Source organism: Salmo trutta, chromosome 34 (assembly GCF_901001165.1).
Source record: "Salmo trutta chromosome 34, fSalTru1.1, whole genome shotgun sequence".
Lineage (NCBI taxonomy): Eukaryota > Metazoa > Chordata > Actinopteri > Salmoniformes > Salmonidae > Salmo > Salmo trutta.
The window spans coordinates 23266196-23290922 of record NC_042990.1 but is presented as its reverse complement, the minus strand read 5'-3'; the positions used below and the strand labels follow the sequence as shown (position 1 = coordinate 23290922).

General features: G+C 48.7%; 1 protein-coding gene across 1 annotated transcript in view; it reads right to left on the bottom strand.

Annotated features, from left to right (window-relative positions):
* The window catches only part of LOC115173226 (triple functional domain protein-like), an 84263-nt gene that overhangs the window by 28285 nt on the left and 31251 nt on the right, over window positions 1-24727 (bottom strand). Inside the window, exons 6-15 of the mRNA XM_029731143.1 lie at window positions 13867-13971; window positions 13472-13668; window positions 13139-13352; window positions 12474-12596; window positions 6893-7084; window positions 5881-6012; window positions 5514-5744; window positions 3333-3455; window positions 1928-2119; window positions 1669-1839 (exon numbers count right to left, since the gene is read on the bottom strand). Coding sequence (XP_029587003.1) covers window positions 1669-1839; window positions 1928-2119; window positions 3333-3455; window positions 5514-5744; window positions 5881-6012; window positions 6893-7084; window positions 12474-12596; window positions 13139-13352; window positions 13472-13668; window positions 13867-13971 — 1680 coding nt within the window. The remainder of the gene's footprint in view (window positions 1-1668; window positions 1840-1927; window positions 2120-3332; window positions 3456-5513; window positions 5745-5880; window positions 6013-6892; window positions 7085-12473; window positions 12597-13138; window positions 13353-13471; window positions 13669-13866; window positions 13972-24727) is intronic.

The following is a 24727-nucleotide window of genomic DNA, read 5'->3' as shown; positions in this document are numbered from 1 at the left end:
TCTGCCAGTTCACTATGGGAAGATGCTGTTCTCGCTCTCTCCTCTGTCAGTTCACTATGGAAGGATGCTGTTCTCTCTCTCTCCTCTGCCAGTTCACTATGGGAGAATGCTGTTCTCTCTCTCTCCTCTGCCAGTTCACTATGGGAGAATGCTGTTCTCTCTCTCTCCTCTGCCAGTTCACTATGGGAGAATGCTGTTCTCTCTCTCTCCTCTGCCAGTTCACTATGGAAGGATGCTGTTCTCTCTCTCTCCTCTGCCAGTTCACTATGGGAGAATGCTGTTCTCTCTCTCTCCTCTGCCAGTTCACTATGGGAGGATGCTGTTCTCTCGCTCTCCTCTGCCAGTTCACTATGGAAGGACGCTGTTCTCTCTCTCTCCTCTGCCAGTTCACTATGGAAGGACGCTGTTCTCTCTCTCCTCTGGTTCACTGGAGACTGTATCTCTCTCTCTCCTCTGCCAGTTCACTATGGGAGACTGTTATTCTCTCTCTCTCCTCTGCCAGTTCACTATGGGAGACTGTTATTCTCTCTCTCTCTCTCCTCTGCCAGTTCACTATGGGAGACTGTTATTCTCTCTCTCTCTCCTCTGCCAGTTCACTATGGGAGACTGTTATTCTCTCTCTCTCTCTCTCCTCTGCCAGTTCACTATGGGAGACTGTTATTCTCTCTCTCTCTCCTCTGCCAGTTCACTATGGGAGACTGTTATTCTCTCTCTCTCTCCTCTGCCAGTTCACTATGGGAGACTGTTATTCTCTCTCTCTCTCCTCTGCCAGTTCACTATGGGAGACTGTTATTCTCTCTCTCTCTCCTCTGCCAGTTCACTATGGGAGACTGTTATTCTCTCTCTCTCTCCTCTGCCAGTTCACTATGGGAGACTGTTATTCTCTCTCTCTCTCCTCTGCCAGTTCACTATGGGAGACTGTTATTCTCTCTCTCTCTCCTCTGCCAGTTCACTATGGGAGACTGTTATTCTCTCTCTCTCTCCTCTGCCAGTTCACTATGGGAGACTGTTATTCTCTCTCTCCTCTGCCAGTTCGCTATGGGAGACTGTTATTCTCTCTCTCCTCTGCCAGTTCGCTATGGGAGACTGTTATTCTCTCTCTCCTCTGCCAGTTCGCTATGGGAGACTGTTATTCTCTCTCTCCTCTGCCAGTTCGCTATGGGAGACTGTTATTCTCTCTCTCCTCCTGTTGTCTATTCCATCCTACACACCTTCTGCCCACTCTCTGAAACGTTCATATCTTGCTCAGTTACTTCCAAATGATTTTGTGTTAGCACGTCTGTGGGTATGTGTGTATACGTGCATGTCTGTCCCTGTGAGTGTGTGTGTTTGTCCCAGCCTGTGGGTGTGTGTCTCGTGTCTCGTGTCTGTGAGTGTGTGTGTTTGTCCCAGCCTGTGGGTGCGTGTCTCGTGTCCGTGAGTGTGTGTGTTTGTCCCAGCCTGTGTGTGTGTGTCTCGTGTCTGTGAGTGTGTGTGTTTGTCCCAGCCTGTGGGTGTGTGTCTCGTGACTGTGTGTGTTTGTCCCAGCCTGTGTGTGTGTGTCTCGTGTCTCGTGTCTGTGAGTGTGTGTGTTTGTCCCAGCCTGTGGGTGTGTGTCTCGTGTCTGTGAGTGTGTGTGTCTGTCCCAGCCTGTGGGTGTGTGTCTCGTGTCTGTAAGTGTGTGTTCTACCTGAGCTGCTGGATGAGTTCCTCTCCCTCCTTGATGACGTTGACAGTGACCTGCAGGGTGGTCTGCTGCTGCTGGCTGAAGCGTTTGATCAGGTCCTGCACCGCCTCCACAGACTCAGCATACACATCATCTAACAGCTCCTTCTGCAGCTCCTCCAGCCACGTCCACAGCTAGAGACAGAGAGTTAATACACACACCTACCCAGCATGTTGCACACACACAATCCCCCCCCCCCCCCCACACACACACACTTTGTACCTCTTTGACATGTGTGTGGAAGGCGACAGACATGTCCAGCAGGACTTTGCGTTGCTCCACCCTCCTAACAAAGTCCTGGATGCGGTCCTCCAGCTGGTGGGCTGCCTGGTAGATCTCCTCTGGGTCACATTCTCCTGTCTGGGCCAGCTGCTCTGCCGCCTCCAGCAGCTTGTCAGCGTTAGTATAGGTGTTCTGGAGGAGGGACAAAACCATTACACAGAGAAAGACAGAGGATGGGGAGAGAGACAGAGAGGGGGAGTGAGAGAGAGAAGGAAAGAGGGAGGACAGTTAACAAGAGAAAGGGAGGGGAGAAACTTCACTGAATATATTTAGTGAAAAGATAGAGAGGGAGTATGTGATAGAGAGAGAAAGTACTGTATGTGATAGAGAGAGAAAGTACTGTATGTGATAGAGAGGAAGTACTGTATGTGATAGAGAGAGAAAGTACTGTATGTGATAGAGAGGAAGTACTGTATGTGACAGAGAGAGAAAGTACTGTATGTGATAGAGAGAGGAAGTACTGTATGTGACAGAGAGAGAAAGTACTGTATGTGATAGAGAGAGGAAGTACTGTATGTGACAGAGAGGAAGTACTGTATGTGATAGAGGGAGTACTGTATGTGACAGAGAGAGGAAGTACTGTATGTGACAGAGAGAGGAAGTACTGTATGTGACAGAGAGAGAAAGTACTGTATGTGATAGAGAGGAAGTACTGTATGTGACAGAGAGGAAGTACTGTATGTGATAGAGGGAGGAAGTGCTGTATGTGACAGAGAGAGGAAGTACTGTATGTGACAGAGAGAGGAAGTACTGTATGTGACAGAGAGAGGGAGTACTGTATGTGACAGAGAGGAAGTACTGTATGTGATAGAGGGAGTACTGTATGTGATAGAGAGAGGAAGTACTGTATGTGATAGAGGGAGTACTGTATGTGACAGAGAGAGGGAGTACTGTATGTGATAGAGAGGAAGTACTGTATGTGACAGAGAGAGGGAGTACTGTATGTGACAGAGAGGAAGTACTGTATGTGACAGAGAGAGGGAGTACTGTATGTGACAGAGAGGAAGTACTGTATGTGACAGAGAGAGGAAGTGCTGTATGTGACAGAGAGAGGAAGTACTGTATGTGACAGAGAGAGGGAGTACTGTATGTGATAGAGAGGAAGTACTGTATGTGACAGAGAGAGGGAGTACTGTATGTGACAGAGAGGAAGTACTGTATGTGACAGAGAGAGGGAGTACTGTATGTGACAGAGAGGAAGTACTGTATGTGACAGAGAGAGGGAGTACTGTATGTGACAGAGAGATGGAGTATGTGATAGAGAGATGAAAGGGAAATGTCAGAAAGGTAGACCAAGAGAGGAAAAGAGAGAGACAAATGTAAAAGCACAGGTGTTCTATACTACCTGTGCGACCTCCTCGAAGTCCTCATGTCGTTTCTGTAGTGCTCTGGCTCGATGGAGGGACTTCCCAACGCCTGTGTGTTTACTGAGGAACGCCTCCCCGTGGTTCTCTATCCAGTCCAGAACCTGCACACACACAAGCATGCACAGTTAGCTAAGTGGCATAGAAGTTGAGGCTGTGGACCACAGGAAAAATGCAGTGTGTCATGCTGCCAGTCCAACACTAGGGGAGCTCTAGTGTTGATAGACAGAACAGCATGCTACTCCAGTCAGAAGGCAGAGGGAAATGACAGAGAGGATGAGTTCCCTCCCGTCTGGTCCTGTCTAGATGGGATACAGCTTTTGTAAAATTGTCAAGTTGCATTTTTTTTGCATTTTAGCTAACCCTAAACCTTTTCCTTACCTGCTATGTTAATTCTCCTAACCTGCTGCGTAAGTTCTCCTAAACCTGCTACGAAAACTCTATTTTGACAAAAGCTGTATCCCATCTAAACGAAACCCTCCTGTCCCTCCCTCGTTTCTTTCTCCCTCTTCACACCTTCCTTGTTCTGCTCTCTCCCTCCTCAGATCTTTCTATATCCCTCTCTCTCTACCTCTACCACTTGGCAGAATACCACTCATCTGAATACCGGCCAGCAGCGTCACCATGGCAACAGTTACCTTGGCTATGAGGGTGACACTAGCGATTGTTTCCATACATTTCTAGTATATCTATCATGTACGGTACCTTCAGAAAGTATTCACACCCCTTGACTTTATCCACATTTTGTTTTGTTACTTATTTAGAATTTTTTATCACTGGCCTACTTTTTTTTACTAATTAATTAATAATAAAAATCTGAAATGTCTTGAGTCATTAAGTATTCAACCCCTTTCTTATGGCAATCCTAAATAAATCCAGGAGTAAAAATGTGCTTAACAAGTCACATAATAAGTTGCATGGACTCACTCTGTGTGAAATAATAGTGTTTAACATGACTTTTGAATGACTACCGCATCTCTGTACCCCACACATACAGATAATTGTATGGTCCATCAGTCAAGCAGTGAATTTCAAACACAGATTCAACCACAAAGACCAGGGAGCACCTATTGGTAGATGGGTAAAACAAAAAAAAGCAGACATTACACACACACACACATATATATATATATATATAAATATATATATATCTTTGAGCATGGTGAAGTTATGAATTACACTACAAAAATACAGCCGTCCTTCCAAACTCAGTTGCCAGAGAGGAAGGAAACCGCTCAGGGATTTCACCATGAGGCCAATGGTGACTTAAAAACAGTTACAGAGTTTAATGGCTGTGATAGAAGAAAACTGAGGATGGTTAGTTACTCCACAATACTAACCTAAATGACAGAGTGAAAAGAAGGGAGCTTGTACAGAATAAAAATAATTCAAAACATGCATTCTCTTTGCAATACGGCACTTAAGTAAAACTGCAAAAAATGTGGCAAAGTAATTTACTTTATGTCCTGAATACAAAGAGTTATGTTTGGGGCAAATTCAACAACACATCACTGAGTACCACTCTTCATATTTTCAAGCATGGTGGTGGCTGCATCATGTTATGGTTATGCTTGTCATCGGCAAGGACTAGGGAGATTTTTAAGATAAAAAGAAACGGAATAGCACTAAGCACAAGCAAAGTCCTAGAGGAAAACCTGGTTCAGTCAGCTTTTTAACAGACACTGGGAGACAAATTCACCTTTCAGCAGAACAATAGCCTAAAACACAAGGCCAAATATACACTGGAGTTGCTTACCAAGACGACATTGAATGTTCCTGAGTGTCTTAGAGACTTACCCAGAAAGACTCATAGATGTAATCGCTGCCAAAGGTGCTTCTACAAAGTATTGACTCAGTGGTGTGAATACTTATGTAAATGAGATATTTCTGTATTTAATGTTCAATACATTTGCAAACAATTCTAAAAACAGGCTTTCACTTTATCATTATGTGGTATTGTGTGTAAATGGGTGAGAAAAAAATATATTTTATCAATTTTGAATTTAGGCTGTAACACAACAAAATGTGGAATAAGTCAAGGGGTATTAAACCTTTCAGAAGGCACTGTATGTGATCCCTGCGGGCATTGAACCAACAACCATGGCGTTGCTAGAGCCAAGCTCTTCCCAACTGAGCCACACAGGAACAGAACTAGTCCACACCTGCTGTACGTCTTGCTGGAACACACACAGCTGGAGCCTCTGGTGCAGGCGGACTTTGCGGTGTTGCCAGATATTCTCCAGTTGTCTCTGGTGGTGCAGCACCTCGTGTATCACATCCAGCACGTGGTGCACTGCCTTGCTGTAGTTGGCCGAGGCTGTCAGCGAATCAGCTCCCCCCGGGGTCAGAGGGCGCTGGAGCTTATCCAATAAGACCTTACCGTCTTGGCTGACCTGGGGGAGGGGGAGGGAGGAAGGCGTGGTCACATACATACAAACACACACGTGTTGGTATAGAACTTGCTAGTGACACCTCACACACACCCACACACAGGTATGTTACCTCAGGGTATGCAGCAGTGCCGTTTACCTCTGAGTAGGCAGCAGTGATGTGTTCGTAGAGACCCTGGTGGTGGTGGATAGCATCTTCTAGGTCCTGGAGCTCCGAAGGTAGATCCACCTCTCCACACGCCTTACACCACGAGTCCACATTACCCATGTACTGTAGAGAGAGACGACACACATACGTACATCACAGGAGGCTGCTGAGAGGAGGGCGCCTCGAAATAATGGCTGGAATGGAGTGAATGGAATGGTGAACTCCATTACCATTTCATTTATTCTGTTCCAGCCATTACTATGAGCCCATCCTCCCCGATTAAGGTGCCACACATTATATAAACACACACACACACACACACACACAATTTATACACGGCAAACAACTTAAAACACACACATATTATACACACACACACACAACAAAAGGTATATACTACCGTTCTATTCTGTGTTATTCAGAGATTCACTGAATTATTCTACCATGATGACCTGGATTTCACATGGCTAGGTTAGAAATCTGTAAATTATTCCAATCCTTATGGGACAATAGAGGAAGACATAGCAGGGAAAATGTTTTAAAAAGACGCCTCGTGTGGGAATATTAAACAGACAGTAGGATTCTAATCAAATGTTAATATCACACACACACACACACACACACACACACACACACACACACACACACACACACACACAAGGGGATATGAGCATGAGCATGTGCATGTATCCTCCATGTGTCTGCCCTCGAGCAATCAGATTACACACAGAGAGGAGAGAGAGGCTTTGTGAAGTAGTATCTATGGGAAATGGTTCAATTACTTGGAAAACGCACTTTTTTTCTTTCTTTAACTGTGGAACATGAAAAAAAGAATATGGAATATTCCTATTGGGAAAGATAACCGCCCAGATTCTGTATTTGTAATTAAACTTATCAATTCTCTGTGTGTGTGTGTGTGTGTGTGTTTGCCTGAATGTGTGTGTTCCTGGAGATGCGTACACAGCATGTTCACACCGCTAGTGTGTGTACCACCACCACCCACCTGGTCACATTTCTGGTGGAAGGCGGCAGACATCTCCAGCAGTGTGCTGCGTTCGTCCAGGGCAGCAGCAAAGGCTTTCCACTCCGCTTCCAGCTGACCTGAGATTTGTTTAATCTGCACCGAGGCATAGTGACCTGACTCCAACAGCCTGTTACCCACTGACATTATCCTGTTGATGTTCACATACACGTTCTGTAGAGGATGGAGGAGAGAGAGAATCACTAAAACAATACAGAAATACACTATGGAAAAAGAAGAAACAGCACTTCAAAAATCAGCTCAATGTAATTGAAGAATCCATAGACTCTAACCACTTCTGGGAAAATTGGAAAACACTAAACAAACAACAACACGAATAGTTATCTTTCCAAAATGGAGATGTGTGGGTAAACCACTTCTCCAATCTTTTTGGCCCTATAACAAAGAACAAACAGCAAAAACATATACATGATCAAATACAAATCTTAGAATCAACTATTAAAGACTACCAGAACCCACTGGGTTCTCCAATTACATTGAATGAACTACACGACAAAATAACAACCCTCCAACCCAAAAAGGCATGTGGGATTGATGGTATCCTCAATGAAATGATCAAATATACAGACCACAAAATTCAATTGGCTGTACTTAAACTCTTTAACATCATCTTTAGCTCTGGCATCTTCCCCAATATTTGGAACCAAGGACTGATCACCCCAATCCACAAAAGTGGAGACAAATTTGACCCCAATAACTACAGTGGGATATGCATCAACAGCAACCTTGGGAAAATCCTCTGCATTATCATTAACAGCAGTCTCGTACATTTCCTCAGTGAAAACAATGTACTGAGCAAATGTCAAATTGGGTTTTTAGCAAATTACCATAGGACAGACCACGTATTCACCCTGCACACCTTAATTGACAAACAAACATACCAAAACAAAGGCAAAGTCTTCTCATGCTTTGTTGATTTCAAAAATTTGGCATGAGGGTCTGCTATACAAATTGATGGAAAGTGAGGTTGGGGGAAAAACATACAACATTATTAAATCCATGTACACAAACAACAAGTGTTAAAATGGACAAAAAACACACACATTCCTTTCCACAGGGCCGTGGGGTGAGACAAGGATACAGCTTAAGCCCCACCCTTTTCAACATATACATTAACGGCCAATTTCTTTGAACATCTACTCATTCAAGGGTTTTTCTTTATTTTGTGCTATTTTCTACATTGTAGAATAATATTGAAGACATCAAAACTATGAAATAACACAAATGGAATCATGTAGTAACCAAAATGTGTTAAACAAATCAAAATATATTTTATATTTGAGATTCTTCAAATAGCCACCTTTTGCCTAGATGACAGCTTTGCACACGCTTGGCATTCTCTCAACCATATTCCCGAGGTAGTCACCTGGAATGCTTTACAATTAACAGGTGCGCCTTCTTAAGTTCATTTGTTGGAATTTCTGGCAAAAATTACTTCACAAAATGGGAAAAACACCAAATTGAGACGCATGTAGAATTCTGCAAAAATATCCTCTGTGTACAATGTAAAACACCAAATAACGCATGCAGAGCAGAATTAGGCCGATACCTGCTAATTATCAAAATCCAGAAAAGAGCCATTCAATTCTACAACCACCTAAAAGGAAGCGATTCCTAAACCTTCCATAACAAAGCCATCACCTACAGAGAGATGAACCTGGAGAAGAGTTCCCTAAGCAAGCTGGTCCTGGGTCTCTGTTCAAACACAAACAGACCCCAAAGAGTCCCAGGACAGCAACACAATTCCAACCAAAGGAGGGAGGGAGAGAGAGGAGAACAGGGGGAGAGAGAGAGGGGGATGGGGTGAGGAAGGGGAGATGGAGAAATAGGGGGACTGGGCGGGGAAGGGGGAGGGAGAGAGTGGGGGACAGAGGGAGGGAGAGGGAGAGAGTGGGGGACAGAGGGAGGGGGAGAGAGAGAGGGGGATGGGGTGAGGAAGGGGAGATGGAGAAATAGGGGGACTGGGCGGGGAAGGGGGAGGGAGAGAGTGGGGGACAGAGGGAGGGAGAGGGAGAGAGTGGGGGACAGAGGGAGGGAGAGAGAGAGGGTCGGGGTGAGGAAGGGAGAGAGGGGGACGGGTGAGAGAGAGAGAGAGCGAGAGAGAGGGGGAAGAGAGAGAGCGAGAGAGAGGGGGAGGAGAGAGAGGGACGGGGTGAAGAAGGGGTAGAGAGAGAGAGGGGAACAGGGTGGAGAAGGGGGGGAGGGAGAGAGAGGGGAATGGGGGAGAGAGAGAGAGAGCGAGAGAGAGAGAGGGGGAAGAGAGAGAGCGAGAGAGAGGGGGAGGAGAGAGAGGGACGGGGTGAAGAAGGGGTAGAGAGAGAGAGGGGAACAGGGTGGAGAAGGGGGGGAGGGAGAGAGAGGGGAATGGGGGAGAGAGAGGGGGCCGGGTGGGGAAGGGGGAGAGAGAGATAGAGGGGGCCGGGTGGGGAAGGGGGAGAGAGAGATGGAGGGGTACGGGGTGGGGCAGGGAGAGAGGGGAAAGGGGGAGGGAGAGAGAGCGGGACGGGGAAGGGGGCAGAGAGAGATAGAGGGGTACGGGGTGGGGAAGGGAGAGAGGGGGAAGGGGGGGGGAAGGGGGGAGAGAGGAAGAGATTGATTTGGTTTATTTTGCTATTCAGATAACAGACAAATAAATATGCAGATGTTTCATAACAAGCCAAAAACAAAATAATTGGAGTCAGCACCTTGTCCACACAAAACAAAATGTAGCTCACAGGCAAAGGACATTAATCTATGTTAGTGGATCACAGTGATTCTTCTGAAGGTAGAACATAAATAAAAGGATTGAGTGATGCAAGTATGGAAGGACGCCAGCTTTGTAATAGCTACCTATGGTCTCCCTACTGACCTAGAGCATCTGAACTAATCACGGTATGTGTGCACACCAGAGGGGGACAGAGAGACAAAACAAAATGAGAATTACTTGACACATTGGAAAGAATTTACCAAAAAAACTGAGCAAACTAGAATGCTATTTGGCCCTAAACAGAGAGTCCACAGTGGCAGAATACCTGACCACTGTGACTGACCCCAAATGAAGGAAAGCTTTGACTTTGTAGACGCAGTGAGCATAGCCTTGCTATTGAGAAAGGCTGCCGTAGGCAGACCTGGCTCTCAAGAGAAGACAGGCTATGTTCACGCTGCCCACAAAATGAGGTGGAAACCGAGCGACACCTCCTAACCTCCTGCCAAATGTTTGACTATATTAGACACATATTCCCCTCAGACTACACAGACCCACAAAGAATTTGAAAACAAATCCAATTTTGATAAACTCCCATATGTATTGGGTGAAATACCAGTGTGCAGCAATAACAGATGTGTGACCTGTTGCCACAAGCAAAAGACAAGGAAAAGGCAGTGAAGAACAAACACCATTGTAAATACAACCTATATTTATGTTTATTTATTTTCCCTTTTGTACTTTTTGCACATCATTACAACACTGTATATAAACTTAATATGACATTTGAAATGTCTTTATTCTTTTGGAACTTTTGTGAATGTAATGTTTACTGTACATTTTCATGGTTTATTTCACTTTTGTTTATTATCTACTTCGCTTGCTTTGGCAATGTTAACATATGTTTCCCATACCAATAAAGCCCTTGAATTGAAATAGAAAATTGAGAGGAAGAGACAGAGAGAGATAGACAGAGAGAGAGAGAGAGAGAGTGATTGTATTGATTTTAGTGCAGAGCTAAATGTCAGTGCCAGTTTCCATCATCTAGCTGAGGCAATACATTAGATTCATCTCCTGCTTTAAAGGGGTAATCCGCAGTTGAAACAATAACAAGGCATTCTATCATTCATATGTCAGAAAATGTACAGTGCATTCGGAAAGTATTCCGACTTTCGCCCAAAAAAATTACGTTACAGCCTTATTTTAAAATGTATTAAATACATTTTTTCCGTTATCAATCTACACACAATACCCTATAATGACAAAACAAAAACAGGTTATTAGAATTGTTTTCAAATGTATTAAATATAAAAAAACTAAAATAATTACATTTACATAAGTATTCAGACCCTTTACTCAGTACTTTGTTGAAGCACCTTTGGCAGTGATTACAGCCTCAAGTCTTTGAGTATGACGCTACAAGCTTGGCACACCTGTATTTGGGGAGTTTCTCCCATTCTTCTCTGCAGATCTTCTCAAGCTCTGTCAGGTTGGATTGGAAGCATCGCTGCTCAGATATTTTCAGCCCTGTACAGAGATATTCGATCTGATTCCAGTCCGGGCTCTGGCTGGGCCACTCAAGGACATTCAGACACTTGTCCCGAAGCCACTCCTGCGTTGTCTTGGCTGTGTGCTTAGGGTCGTTGTCCTGTTGGAAGGTGAACCTTCACCCCAGTCTGAGGTCCTAAGTGCTCTGGAGCAGGTTTTCATCAAGGATCTCTCTGTACTTTGCTCCATTCATCTTTCCCTCGATCCTGACTAGCCTCCCAGTCCCTGCCACTGAAAAACATTCCCACAGCATGCTGCTGCCACCACCATGCTTCACCGTAGGGATGTTGCCAGGTTTCCTCCAGGTGTGATGCTTGGCAATCAGGCCAAAGAGTTCAATCATGGTTTCATCAGACCAGAGAATCTTATTTTTCATGGTGAGAGTCCTTTAAGTGCCTTTTGGCAAACTCCAAGCGAGCTGTCATGTGCCTTTAACTGAGAAGTGGCTCCCGTCTGGCCACTCTACCATAAAGGCCTGATTGGTGGAGGGCTGCAAAAATGGTTGTCCTTCTGGAAGATTGTCCTTCTGGAAGGTTCTGCCATCTCCACAGAGGAACTCTGGAGCTCTGTAAGAGTGACCATCGGATTCTTGATCACTTCCCTGACAAGGCCCTTCTTTTCCTGATTGCTCAGTTTGGCCAGGCAGCCAGCTCTAGGAAGAGTCTTGGTGGTTCCAAACTTCTTCCATTTAAGAATGACCACTGTGTTCTTGGGGACCTTGAATGCTGCAGGTACCCCATTTTTGGTATGCTTCCCCAGATCTGTGCCTCAACACAATCCTGTCTCTGAACTCGACGGATAATTCCTTCAACCTCATGGCTTGGTTTTTTCTCTGACATTCACCGTCAACTGTGGGAACTTACATAGACAGGTGTGTGCCTTTCCAAATCATGTCCAATCAATTGAATTTACCACAGGGGGTCTCCAATCAAGTTGTAGAAACAAGGATGATCAATGGAAACAGGATGCACCTGAGCTCAGGGGGTCTGAATACTTATGTAAATAAGGTATCTGTTTTAATACATTTGCAAACATTTCTAAAAACCTGCTTTCGCTGTGTCATTATGAGGTAGTGTGTAGATTGATGAGGATTTTAATTTAATTTAATCCATTTTAACAAAATGTGGAACGAGAGAAGGGGTCTGAATACTTTCTGAATAGACTGTATGTACTGTAACAACTGCAGAATGCCTCTAAAGTCATTCATAACCATTATGTAAGCCAGTATGGACACAGCTTGTAGTTATCTAATAGCCCGCGGGTCAGTGTGTGCGTGTGCACGTGTGTTGATTCCGGTCTGTGTGTTCTTACCATGCAGTTCATAGCGAAGTGGTTGTGTTGAGTCTGTAGCTCCATGGCGTGAGGGTGGTTGTTGCCGATCTCTGTGTAGCCGGCCAGGAACAGACCCTTGTTGTGCATGATCCAATCAAACATCTGTAAAAGTCACACACACACATGTTATAGATGGGATAGGGCAGGCAGCCAACAGCTACAGATGGTAGAGTATGCTTGTGGGTGTATCTTTGTGTGTCCTGTATATGTGTATGTGTTGAGTGTCTATGCTTTCACGTGTGCATGTAGAAATGTGAGCGCGCAAAAACCCTTGCTTGCACGTATGTGTGTGTGTGTGTGTGAGAGTGTGTGTGTGTGTGTGTGTGTATATATATCTGTACAAAGCACGGGGAGAAGAGCGATGGACTGAGTGTCAGAAGAGAAAACCAACAGGCATTTCAGAGCCAACTACTGTCCACGGTGTCCTAGCAACAAGCCCTTACCGCAGTCCAACACGGCAATCTGTCTACTTTACTGAAACGATCCATCTATTATCCCCTATTTATCAGTATATTAGACTACAACTATTCACGCCCCCTTCACACACACACAGCAAATCATACCAGCACTAGTAACTGTTGAACTTTTCTTTTCCTTTACCATCCATCCATCCATCCATCCATCCATCCATCCATCCATGGTACCTTCTCAGCATCCTGTTCAAAGAGGCGGAGCTGGAAGCACTGGTCCAGCTGCAGTTTCCTGATGTGCCAGGCCTGGTGGAGGTGTTGCCGTGTGGTGTGTAGTTTGTCCAGCAGGGTGGCGACGCGCGGCACCAGCCCCTGGGTGTCAGCGTTACACACACCGCTGGCGTTAGAGTTCCTGTACGACTCACTGCTCTGGATACGCTGCAGCAACCTGGGAGAGGACACACACAACATACACACATCATCAGAAGAGTCAAATTAGCATCACATCAGTCTGTTTGTGAGTGAGTGAGTGAGTGAGTGAGTGAGTGAGTGAGGTGTGTAGCCTACCTCTGTCCCTCCGTATCCAGTTCCTCTATAGGAGCTTTGATGACCTTCTTCTTCAGCGTGGCGTGTTCCTCTATCATGCGCCGCGCCCCGTCCAGGTCCGTGGGGAAGTCTTTCCTCGCCACCACCTCCTGCATCTCCTCCAGCCTCGACAACATGTGACCCGCGTGCCCCGTAAACTCCTCAAACGCAACCCGCACCTGGAAAAGAACACAGATATATGGATGTATTGATTAACTTCTGGTTGTACTGACTAAGACAGCTACATTGTGTGTGTGTGTGTGTGTGTATTTTAGTTTCTTTATATATATATATATATATATATATATATATATCTTATCTAAAAAAAAAGGCAAACCATTGATTGATTAAATGATTCATTGATCGGCAGGATGTACCTCGATCCACTCATCATGGTTGTATTCTAGACTTCCCTCGAAGTCAGAGGTCAGCTGGGAGGGGTCAACCACCTTAGACAGACCCTCCAACGACACCATGGTGGTCTAGAGAGAATACGGGAGAGGAAGAGAGGGGAGACGTGGGGGGAGGGAGAGAGGGGAGACGTGGGGGGAGGGAGAGAGGGGAGACGTGGGGGGAGGGAGAGAGGGGAGACGTGGGGAGAGGAAGAGAGGGGAGACGTGGGGGGAGGAAGAGAGGGGAGACGTGGGGAGAGGAAGAGAGGGGAGACGTGGGGGGAGGAAGAGAGGGGAGACGTGGGGAGAGGAAGAGAGGGAGACGTGGGGAGAGGGAGAGAGGGGAGACGTGGGGGGAGGGAGAGAGGGGAGACGTGGGGAGAGGAGAGACGTGGGGGGAGGGAGAGAGGGGAGAGTGGGGGGAGGGAGAGAGGGGAGACGTGGGGGGAGGGAGAGAGGGGAGACGTGGGGGGAGGGAGAGAGGGGAGACGTGGGGGGAGGGAGAGAGGGGAGACGTGGGGGGAGGGAGAGAGGGGAGACGTGGGGAGAGGAAGAGAGGGGAGACGTGGGGGGAGGGAGAGAGGGGAGACGTGGGGAGAGGAGAGACGTGGGGGGAGGGAGAGAGAGAGATGAGGAAGAAAGATGACGAGGGAAGGGAAAGACAGGGACGAGAGTGAGGGATAGAGAAGGTTTTAATCAATTCCAACCGAATCATCACAGCTTTTTGGTTAACAATGGTAGACAGGACCAGGAGAAGCTCACCCCGTGCCCACCCCGTGCCCACTCCGTGCCCACCCCGTGCTCACCCCGTGCCCACCCCGTGCCCACCCCGTGCTCACCCCGTGCCCACCCCGTGCCCACCCCGTGCCCACCCCGTGCCCACTCCGTGCCCACCCCGTGCCCACTCCGTGCCCACCCCGTGCCCACCCCGTGCCCACCCCGTGCCCACTCCGTGCCCACCCCGTGCCCACCCCGTGCTCACCCCGTGCCCACCCCGTGCCCACCCCGTGCCCGCCCCGTGCTCACCCCGTGCCCACCCCGTGCCCACTCCGTGCCCACTCCGTGCCCACCCCGTGCCCACCCCGTGCCCACCCCGTGCCCACCCCGTGCCCACCCCGTGCCCACCCCGTGCCCACGCCGTGCCCACCCCGTGCCCACCCCGTGCCCACTCTGTGCCCACCCCGTGTCTGAATCCCCATTAGTGTTGTGTGGGTCACTTCCTCATCCCATATATGCATAGTCACTTTAACCATACCTACATGTACATACTACCTCAATCAGCCAGACTAACCGGTGACTGTATATAGCCTTGCTACCCTTATTTTCAAATGTCTATTTACTGTTGTTTTATTTCTTTACTTACACACACACACACACACACACACACACACACACACACACACACACACACACACACACACACACACACACCCACACACACACACACACACAACACACACACACACACACACACACACAAACACACACACACACACACACACACACACATTTTTCGCACTATTGGTTAGAGCCTGTAAGTAAGCATTTCACTGAATACCTGTTGTATTCGGCGCACGTGACAAATAAACTTTGATATGATTTGATTTATATAACGTTTTTTGGGGTTCATTTCTAAAATGACTTTTTGCTCAGAAAAGGTAAAGACGTCTGTACAGATTGAGAAATATGGGAGAGATCGTTTCCATTCTCAAGTGCTTTATGTTGCCTAGATAATACCAAACCCACACAGCAAGGTTAACATCCACACTCTGTGCCAGACTGAAGGATAGAGAGAGGAGAGAGGGCTGAGGAGAGAGGCCTCAGGAGAGAGGGCTGAGGAGAGAGGGCTGAGGAGAGAGGGCTGAGGAGAGAGGCCTGAGGAGAGAGGGCTGAGGAGAGAGGGCTGAGGAGAGAGGGCTGAGGAGAGAGGGCTGAGGAGGCTTGAGAGAGGGCTGAGGAGAGAGGGCTGAGGAGAGAGGCCTGAGGAGAGAGGGCTGAGGAGAGAGGGCTGAGGAGAGAGGGCTGAGGAGAGAGGCCTGAGGAGAGAGGGCTGAGGAGAGAGGGCTGAGGAGAGAGGGCTGAGGAGAGAGGGCTGAGGAGAGAGGGCTGAGGAGAGAGGGCTGAGGAGAGAGGGCTGAGGAGAGAGGCCTCAGGAGAGAGGCCTGAGGAGAGAGACCTGAGGAGAGAGGGCTGAGGAGAGAGGGCTGAGGAGAGAGGCCTCAGGAGAGAGGCCTGAGGAGAGAGACCTGAGGAGAGAGGGCTGAGGAGAGAGGGCTGAGGAGAGAGGGCTGAGGAGAGAGGCCTGAGGAGAGAGGGCTGAGGAGAGAGGCCTCAGGAGAGAGGCCTGAGGAGAGAGGGCTGAGGAGAGAGGCCTGAGGAGAGAGGGCTGAGGAGAGAGGGCTGAGGAGAGAGGCCTGAGGAGAGAGACCTGAGGAGAGAGACCTGAGGAGAGAGACCTGAGGAGAGAGGGCTGAGGAGAGAGGGCTGAGGAGAGAGGGCTGAGGAGAGAGGGCTGAGGAGAGAGGGCTGAGGAGAGAGGGCTGAGGAGAGAGGCCTCAGGAGAGAGGCCTGAGGAGAGAGACCTGAGGAGAGAGGGCTGAGGAGAGAGGGCTGAGGAGAGAGGGCTGAGGAGAGAGGCCTCAGGAGAGAGGCCTGAGGAGAGAGGGCTGAGGAGAGAGGGCTGAGGAGAGAGGGCTGAGGAGAGAGGGCTGAGGAGAGAGGGCTGAGGAGAGAGGCCTCAGGAGAGAGACCTGAGGAGAGAGGGCTGAGGAGAGAGGGCTGAGGAGAGAGGGCTGAGGAGAGAGGCCTCAGGAGAGAGGCCTGAGGAGAGAGACCTGAGGAGAGAGACCTGAGGAGAGAGGGCTGAGGAGAGAGGGCTGAGGAGAGAGGGCTGAGGAGAGAGGGCTGAGGAGAGAGACCTGACAAAGCCTTGCGTGGGCAGGATGATAGTCAGAATGAGAGAAGGAGTGATGGAAGAAACATATTAAAGATGCATAGCCCTCTAAATCCAAAGAAAGACAGAGAGGAGAAAATCACAACAAGTCAAGGTTAGAATGTGTCAGCCCATCTCTCCATCTCTCGCTATGTCACTCCACTATCGCTCTTATGTTCCCTCATCTCCGCTCTGTCCCCTCCCCCATCTCTCGCTAGTTCCCTCCATCTCTCGCTCTGTTCCCTCCATCTATCGCTCTGTTCCCTCATCTTCTCGCTCTGTTCCTCCATCCCGCTTGTTCCTCCATCTCTCAGCTCTGTTCCATCATCTCTCGCTTGTTCCCTCCATACTCTCGCTCTGTTCCCTCCATCTCGCTCTGTTCCCTCCATCTCTCGCTCTGTTCCCTCCATCTCGCGCTGTTCCCTCCATCTCTCGCTCTGTCCCTCCATCTCCGCTCGTTCCCTCCATCTCTCGCTCTGTTCCCCCCATCTCTCGCTCTGTCCCTCCATCTCTCGCTCTGTTCCCTCCATCTCTCGCTCTGTTCCCTCCATCTCTCGCTCTGTTCCCTCCATCTCTCGCTCTGTTCCATCTCTCTCTCTGTTCCCTCCATCTCTCGCTCTGTTCCCTCCATCTCTCGCGCTGTTCCCTCCATCTCTCGCTTGTTCCCTCCATCTCTCGCTCGTTCCCCCATCTCCTCTGCTGTTCCCTCCATCTCTCGCTCTGTTCCCTCCATCTCTCGCTCTGTTCCCTCCATCTCCATCTCTGTTCCCTCCATCTCCATCTCTGTTCCCTCCATCTCTCGCTCTGTTCCCCCCATCTCTCGCTCTGTTCCCTCCATCTCTCGCTCTGTTCCCTCCACTCTCGCTCTGTTCCCCTCCATCTCTCGCTCTGTTCCCTCCATCTATCGCTCTGTTCCCTCCCATCTCTCGCTCTGTTCCTCCATCTCTCGCTCTGTTCCCTCCATCTCCCGCTCTGTTCCCTCCATCTCTCGCTCTGTTCCCTCCCATCTCTCGCTCTGTTCCCTCCATCTCTCGCTCTGTTCCCTCCATCTCCATCTCTGTTCCCTCCATCTCCATCTCTGTTCCCTCCATCTCTCGCTCTGTTCCCCCCCATCTCTCGCTCTGTTCCCTCCCATCTCCATCTCTGCTCCCTCCATCTCTCGCTCTGTTCCCTCCATCTCTCGCTCTGTTCCCCCCCATCTCTCGCTCTGTTCCCCCCATCTCCATCTCTGCTCCCTCCATCTCTCGCTCTGTTCCCTCCATCTCTCGCTCTGTTCCCCCCCATCTCTCGCTCTGTTCCCCCCATCTCTCGCTCTGTTCCCTCCATCTCCATCTCTGCTCCCTCCATCTCTCGCTCTGTTCCCTCCATCTCTCGCTCTGTTCCCCCCCATCTCTCGCTCTGTTCCCTCCATCTCTCGCTCTGTTCCCTCCATCTCTCGCTCTGTTCCCTCCATCTCCATCTCTGTTCCCTCCATCTCTCGCTCTGTTCCCCCATCTCTCGCTCTGTTCCCTCCATCTCTCGCTCTGTTCCCCCCATCTCTCGCTCTGTTCCCTCCATCTCTCGCTCTGTTCCCTCCATCTCTCGCTCTGTTCCCTCCATCTCTCGCTCTGTTCCCTCCATCTCTCGCTCTGTTCCCTCCATCTCTCGCTCTGTTCCCTCCATCTCTCGCTCTGTTCCCCCCATCTCTCGCTCTGTTCCCTCCATCTCCATCTCTGTTCCCTCCATCTCTCGCTCTGTTCCCCCCATCTCTCGCTCTGTTCCCTCCATCTCCATCTCTGTTCCCTCCATCTCTCGCTCTGTTCCCCCCATCTCTCGCTCTGTTCCCTCCATCTCCATCTCTGTTCCCTCCATCTCTCGCTCTGTTCCCTCCATCTCTCGCTCTGTTCCCCCCCATCTCTCGCTCTGTTCCCTCCATCTCTCGCTCTGTTCCCTCCATCTCTCGCTCTGTTCCCTCCATCTCTCGCTCTGTTCCCTCCATCTCCATCTCTGTTCCCTCCATCTCCATCTCTGTTCCCCCCATCTCTCGCTCTGTTCCCTCCATCTCCATCTCTGTTCCCTCCATCTCTCGCTCTGTTCCCTCCATCTCCATCTCTGTTCCCTCCATCTCTCGCTCTGTTCCCTCCATCTCTCGCTCTGTTCCCTCCATCTCTCGCTCTGTTCCCCCCATCTCTCGCTCTGTTCCCCCCATCTCCATCTCTGTTCCCCCCATCTCTCGCTCTGTTCCCCCCATCTCTCGCTCTGTTCCCCCCATCTCCATCTCTGTTCCCCTCCATCTCTCGCTCTGTTCCCTCCATCTCTCGCTCTGTTCCCTCCATCTCTCGCTCTGTTCCCTCCATCTCTCGCTCTGTTCCCTCCATCTCTCGCTCTGTTCCCCCCCATCTCTCGCTCTGTTCCCTCCATCTCTCGCTCTGTTCCCCCCCATCTCTCGCTCTGTTCCCTCCATCTCTCGCTCTGTTCCCTCCATCTCTCGCTCTGTTCCCTCCATCTCCATCTCTGTTCCCACCATCTCTCGCTCTGTCCCCCCCATCTCTCGCTCTGTTCCCTCCATCTCTCGCTCTGTTCCCCCCCATCTCTCGCTCTGTTCCCCCCCATCTCTCGCTCTGTTCCCTCCATCTCTCGCTCTGTTCCCTCCATCTCCATCTCTGTTCCCTCCATCTCTCGCTCTGTTCCCCCCATCTCTCGCTCTGTTCCCTCCATCTCCATCTCTGTTCCCTCCATCTCTCGCTCTGTTCTCCCCCATCTCTCGCTCTGTTCCCCCCCATCTCTCGCTCTGTTCCCTCCATCTCTCGCTCTGTTCCCTCCATCTCTCGCTCTGTTCCCTCCATCTCTCGCTCTGTTCCCCCCCATCTCTCACTCTGTTCCCCCCATCTCTCGCTCTGTTCCCCCCATCTCTCGCTCTGTTCCCCCATCTCTCGCTCTGTTCCCTCCATCTCTCGCTCTGTTCCCTCCATCTCTCGCTCTGTTCCCTCCATCTCCATCTCTGTTCCCTCCATCTCCATCTCTGTTCCCTCCATCTCTCGCTCTGTTCCCTCCATCTCTCGCTCTGTTCCCTCCATCTCTTATACAGTAATGTTCCATCTGTTTCAGCTCCTAATGGAATGTTAATATTTAATGTTCACATTTTAAAAGCATAACCCAGCATTGGACGACAAAGTGATTTTACAGAGCAAAATGTGGCGCTGAAAAACACACACACATGCACGCACACAAACGCAGGCACGGCCTCACACGCACACACACGCACGCACACACACACACACACGCACAGCAGGGTAGAGAGCAGGTGGTGTTTAATCCTGTATGTGGTGACTGGCTGACAGTGACATGGCTTCACACACCATCAACCAATTGAAACAAGCCAATACACCAGTGGTTCTGCTCTAACAGGGTGTGCAACTACGTGTGTGTGTGTGTGTTAACTTAATACAACAACAAAAAGTAGAGCTCCACACATTATCACATTAGACACAGCAAATAAAACTGTATATAAATCAAACCAAATAGCATATCACTCCATTACATTATTGCCTTGTTCTGCAGGATTTAACACTATTACATGATTGCCTTGCTCTGCAGGATTTAACATTATTACATTATTGCCTTGCTCTGCAGGATTTAACATTATTACATTATTGCCTTGCTCTACAGGATTTAACATTATTACATTATTGCCTTGCTCTGCAGGATTTAACACTATTACATTATTGCCTTGCTCTGCAGGATTTAACACTATTACATTATTGCTTTGCTCTGCAGGATTTAACACTATTACATTATTGCCTTGCTCTGCAGGATTTAATACTATTACATTATTGCCTTGCTCTGCAGGATTTAACACTATTACATTATTGCCTTGCTCTGCAGGATTTAACACTATTACATTATTGCCTTGCTCTGCAGGATTTAACACTATTACATGATTGCTTTGCTCTGCAGGATTCAACACTATTACATTATTGCCTTGCTCTGCAGGATTTAACACCATGTAACACCCTGGCCGTAGAGAGGGTTTTTTTGTTCTTTATTTTGGTTAGGCCAGGGTGTTACATTGGGTGGGCGTTCTATGCTCTTTTTCTATGTTGGTTTGTTTCATTGATTTTGGCCGTGTGGCTTCCAATCAGGCACAGCTGTAGAGTGTTGTTGCTGATTGGGAGTCACACATAAGTGCCTGTTTTTCCGTTGGGGTTTTGTGGGTAATTGTTTCTGTTAGTGTTTTGCACCTGACAGGACTGTTTGGCTGTCGGTTTTTTCTTATTTTTGTATAGTGTTCTTTCGTCTATTAAATATTCAATGATGAACACTAACTCCGCTGGACCTTGGTCTACTCTCTCTCACGACAGCCGTTACAGAATTACCCACCACAAAAAGACCAAGCAGTGGAGAAGAGGGCAGATGGAAGTCAAGGAGGACTATAGGAAGCAGCGCGCTTGGGAGGAGATGGCATCCTGGTCGCTGGAGGTGTTGGAGTCAAGGATTGACTGGACATGGGAGCAATTGCTGGACCACTGTGACAACCTGCCTGGGAGGCAGGTAGAGCCCGAGAGGCAGCCCCCAAAACATTTTTTGGGGGGGCACACGGGGAGTGTGGCAGAGTCAGGTTGGAGACCTGAGCCAGCTCCCCGTGCTTACAGGAGGCAACGTAGTACTGGTCAGGCACCGTGTTATGCAGTAAAGTGCACGGTGTCCCCAGTACGCGTGGAGAGCCCGGTGCGTTACATCCCAGCTCCTAACATCTGCCGGGGGAGATTGGGCATCGAGCCAGGACGGGTTGTGCAGGCCGTGCGCTCTAGACCTCCAGTGCGTCTTCAGGACCCGGTCTATCCTGTGCCTGTGCCCAGAACCATGCCTCCTGCATGTCTCCCCAGCCTGGTGAATCCTGTGCCGCCTCCACGGACCAGGCTTCCAGTGGGTCTCCCCATCCTGGTCAGTCCTGTGCCTGCTCCACGGACCAGGCCTCCAGTGGGTCTCCCCATCCTGGTCTTTCCTGTGCCGCCTCCTAGGACTAGGCCTCCAATGGGTCTCGCCAGTCCAGAGCCGCCAGAGCCGCCCGCCAGTCCGGAGCCGCCAGAGCCGCCGCCTGTCCAGAGCAGTCAGAGCCGCCCGGTGAGTCCTGCGCCTAGGGCCAGGTCTCTTACATGTCTCCTCAGCCTGGTGAATCCTGGGTCAGTGCCGCCGGAACCGCCAGGGACGCCCGCCAGCCGGGCGCAACCAGGGTCGCCCGCCAGCCGGGCGCAGCCATCGCCGCCCGCCAGCCGGGCGCAGCCATCGCCGCCCGCCAGGCGGGCGCAGCCATCGCCGCCCGCCAGGCGGTCGCAACCATCGCCGCCCGCCAGGCGGGCGCAACCAGGGTCGCCCGCCAGCCGGGTGAAGCCATCGCCGCCCGCCAGCCGGCGCAGCCATCGCCAGCCGGGCGCAGCCATCGTCGCCAGCCGGGCGCAGCTATCGCCGCCCGCCAGCCGGGCGCAGTCAGGGTCGCCCACCAGACCTTTGGCGCGGCCAGGTGCGCCACCTAAGAGGGTAGAGCAGAGGCCACGTCCCGCACCTGAGCCGCCGCCGTAGAAGGCCCACCCAGACCCTCCCCTTCAGAGTCAGGTTTTGTGGCCGGAGTCCGCACCTTGGGGGGTGGTACTGTAACACCCTGGCCGTAGAGAGGGGTTTTTTGTTCTTTATTTGGGTTAGGCCAGGGTGTTACATTGGGTGGGCGTTCTATGCACATTTTCTATGTTGGTTTGTTTCATTGATTTTGGCCGTGTGGCTTCCAATCAGGCACAGCTGTAGAGTGTTGTTGCTGATTGGGAGTCACACATAAGTGCCTGTTTTTCCGTTGGGGTTTTGTGGGTAATTGTTTCTGTTAGTGTTTTGCACCTGACAGGACTGTTTGGCTGTCGGTTTTTCTTATATTTGTATAGTGTTCTTTCGTCTATTAAATATTCAATGATGAACACTAACTCCGCTGCATCTTGGTCTACTCTCTCTCACGACAGCCGTTACACACCATTACATGATTGCCTTGCTCTGCAGGATTTAACACTATTACATGATTGCCTTGCTCTGCAGGATTTAACACTATTACATTATTGCCTTGCTCTGCAGGATTTTCAACAATATCACATAGAAGTTTACATAGAAGTAATCAAGCCTATCAAAAACAACTGAAAACAGCAGCTTGTGTGTGTCAAAACAAGCAGCTCCAAACAATATCCCATTGTGATTATAAATCTAAAATGTAATACAGCAAAGTATTACAGAGCAGTAGACCTCCAACGTTAACACACACCATGCCATGTTGCTGTTGGGTTTGTTCTGCTTCGGCAAAGGCACTGGTATTAAAATGCATTGGAAGAACAAAAAAGGCCATAAAACAATTAGGGCTGTCAAAGATAAGACGTTAATAACGTGTTATGTCACGGCATTTATAAAGCCGTATTTTTCCCGATGCTGTTAATCACATCTCCATTTCTTCAGCGCACAGACCCTTTTAAACGCACGTGTTTCCACACTGACCCTTTTAAGCGCAACACACACACACACACACTTAATCCTGTGTGCAATGTGCACTCTTTCTCATCAGCTCTGTCTGTCTCTATAGGTTGTTCAGCAACAAAACCGACGCGAGCGCAATTTTGGGTCAAAGCAGACAGGGAATAGATTGACAACATGCTGTATTCGTCAACAAATGTTTATTTAAAACAAATACATTTGCACAATTTGCGCTTGTTGTCTCTCAAATACATCGGTACAGTTGTTGGCTAGCTAGCTAGCGAATTTTAGTATTCACATGAAATAAGGCAAAACACATCAAAACAAGACATAGTATCAAGCGCAAGATACAGCTAGCGGAAACAACCTATGACTCCACACATAGCAGCTTCTTGTACTTGTTGCCAGCGATCTGACTGTTCAGGATCAGAACAAAGATCAGCTTCAGGCCACATCAATGCGCTCGCATCTTTTCCGTTATAAACCAACCCGTCTACTGTGGTGCTTCAACATCCATTATGCGCGCTGCTTTGAGCAACCATTTTTAACTAAAGTTCAACCATTAACACATTCCCAGGCGTTTCTTTAGATAACAGTAAAAAAAAGAATTTGTACAGAAGTAGCTAGCTCATTGTGCTAGCGTTACCTAGCTAGCTAACCCAAATGTTTACAATGGCTGAATGCCTATTGATTCAACTAACTTCACACAATTATTTGAATGAGAACAGGAAATCCATTCCATTTAGCTAGGCTACTGTTTTTGTTGTAGTTCATAGGTCAAAAGGTTTAAGCAAATTATCCCAGTTGTAGTACTAGCAGCGTGCGACTAGTTCATGTTGAAGAACATGGATATGTAGCCTAGGCGAGATAACAGTTCTATGACATTTTACATGAACTCAGACCTGGCTGATCTGTTGTTGTCTTATGTGGAATTCATAACATTGGTGGACAGGTTTTTAAGCTTTTTGGTCTTTGTATCCATAGAGCCAGTTATTTTTTCCAATAGTCAACCCTCCAATCAGAAACAGGGAGAACGCTCATTTAGAATGCCTGAAGCTTTAACAGTGTGTGTGTGTGGGTGTTTGTGGGTGTGTGTGTGTGCCTGCAAGTGTTAAACTACAAAAACATTGATAGGAGGTAGGCCTTAAAATATTGGGAGCTTTATGCCTAATATCTAGCTGTATGTTAGTGACTTTTGTGTTGTGTATGGTAAAAATGCCATTAAAACATTCTGATACAAATTATTTTATGTTTATTTAATTATATCAAAATATAGTATGCCTATAACTCACTGCACTGCTTTTTATTAGGCCAAATTTGAGCTAATTCTAAAATTGTGATTAATTATGATTACCTAATGCCATTAACTACAATTCATTATTTGAATTGCTTGACTGTCCGAAAAAACTATATGAACCTCAAAATCATGTTTGA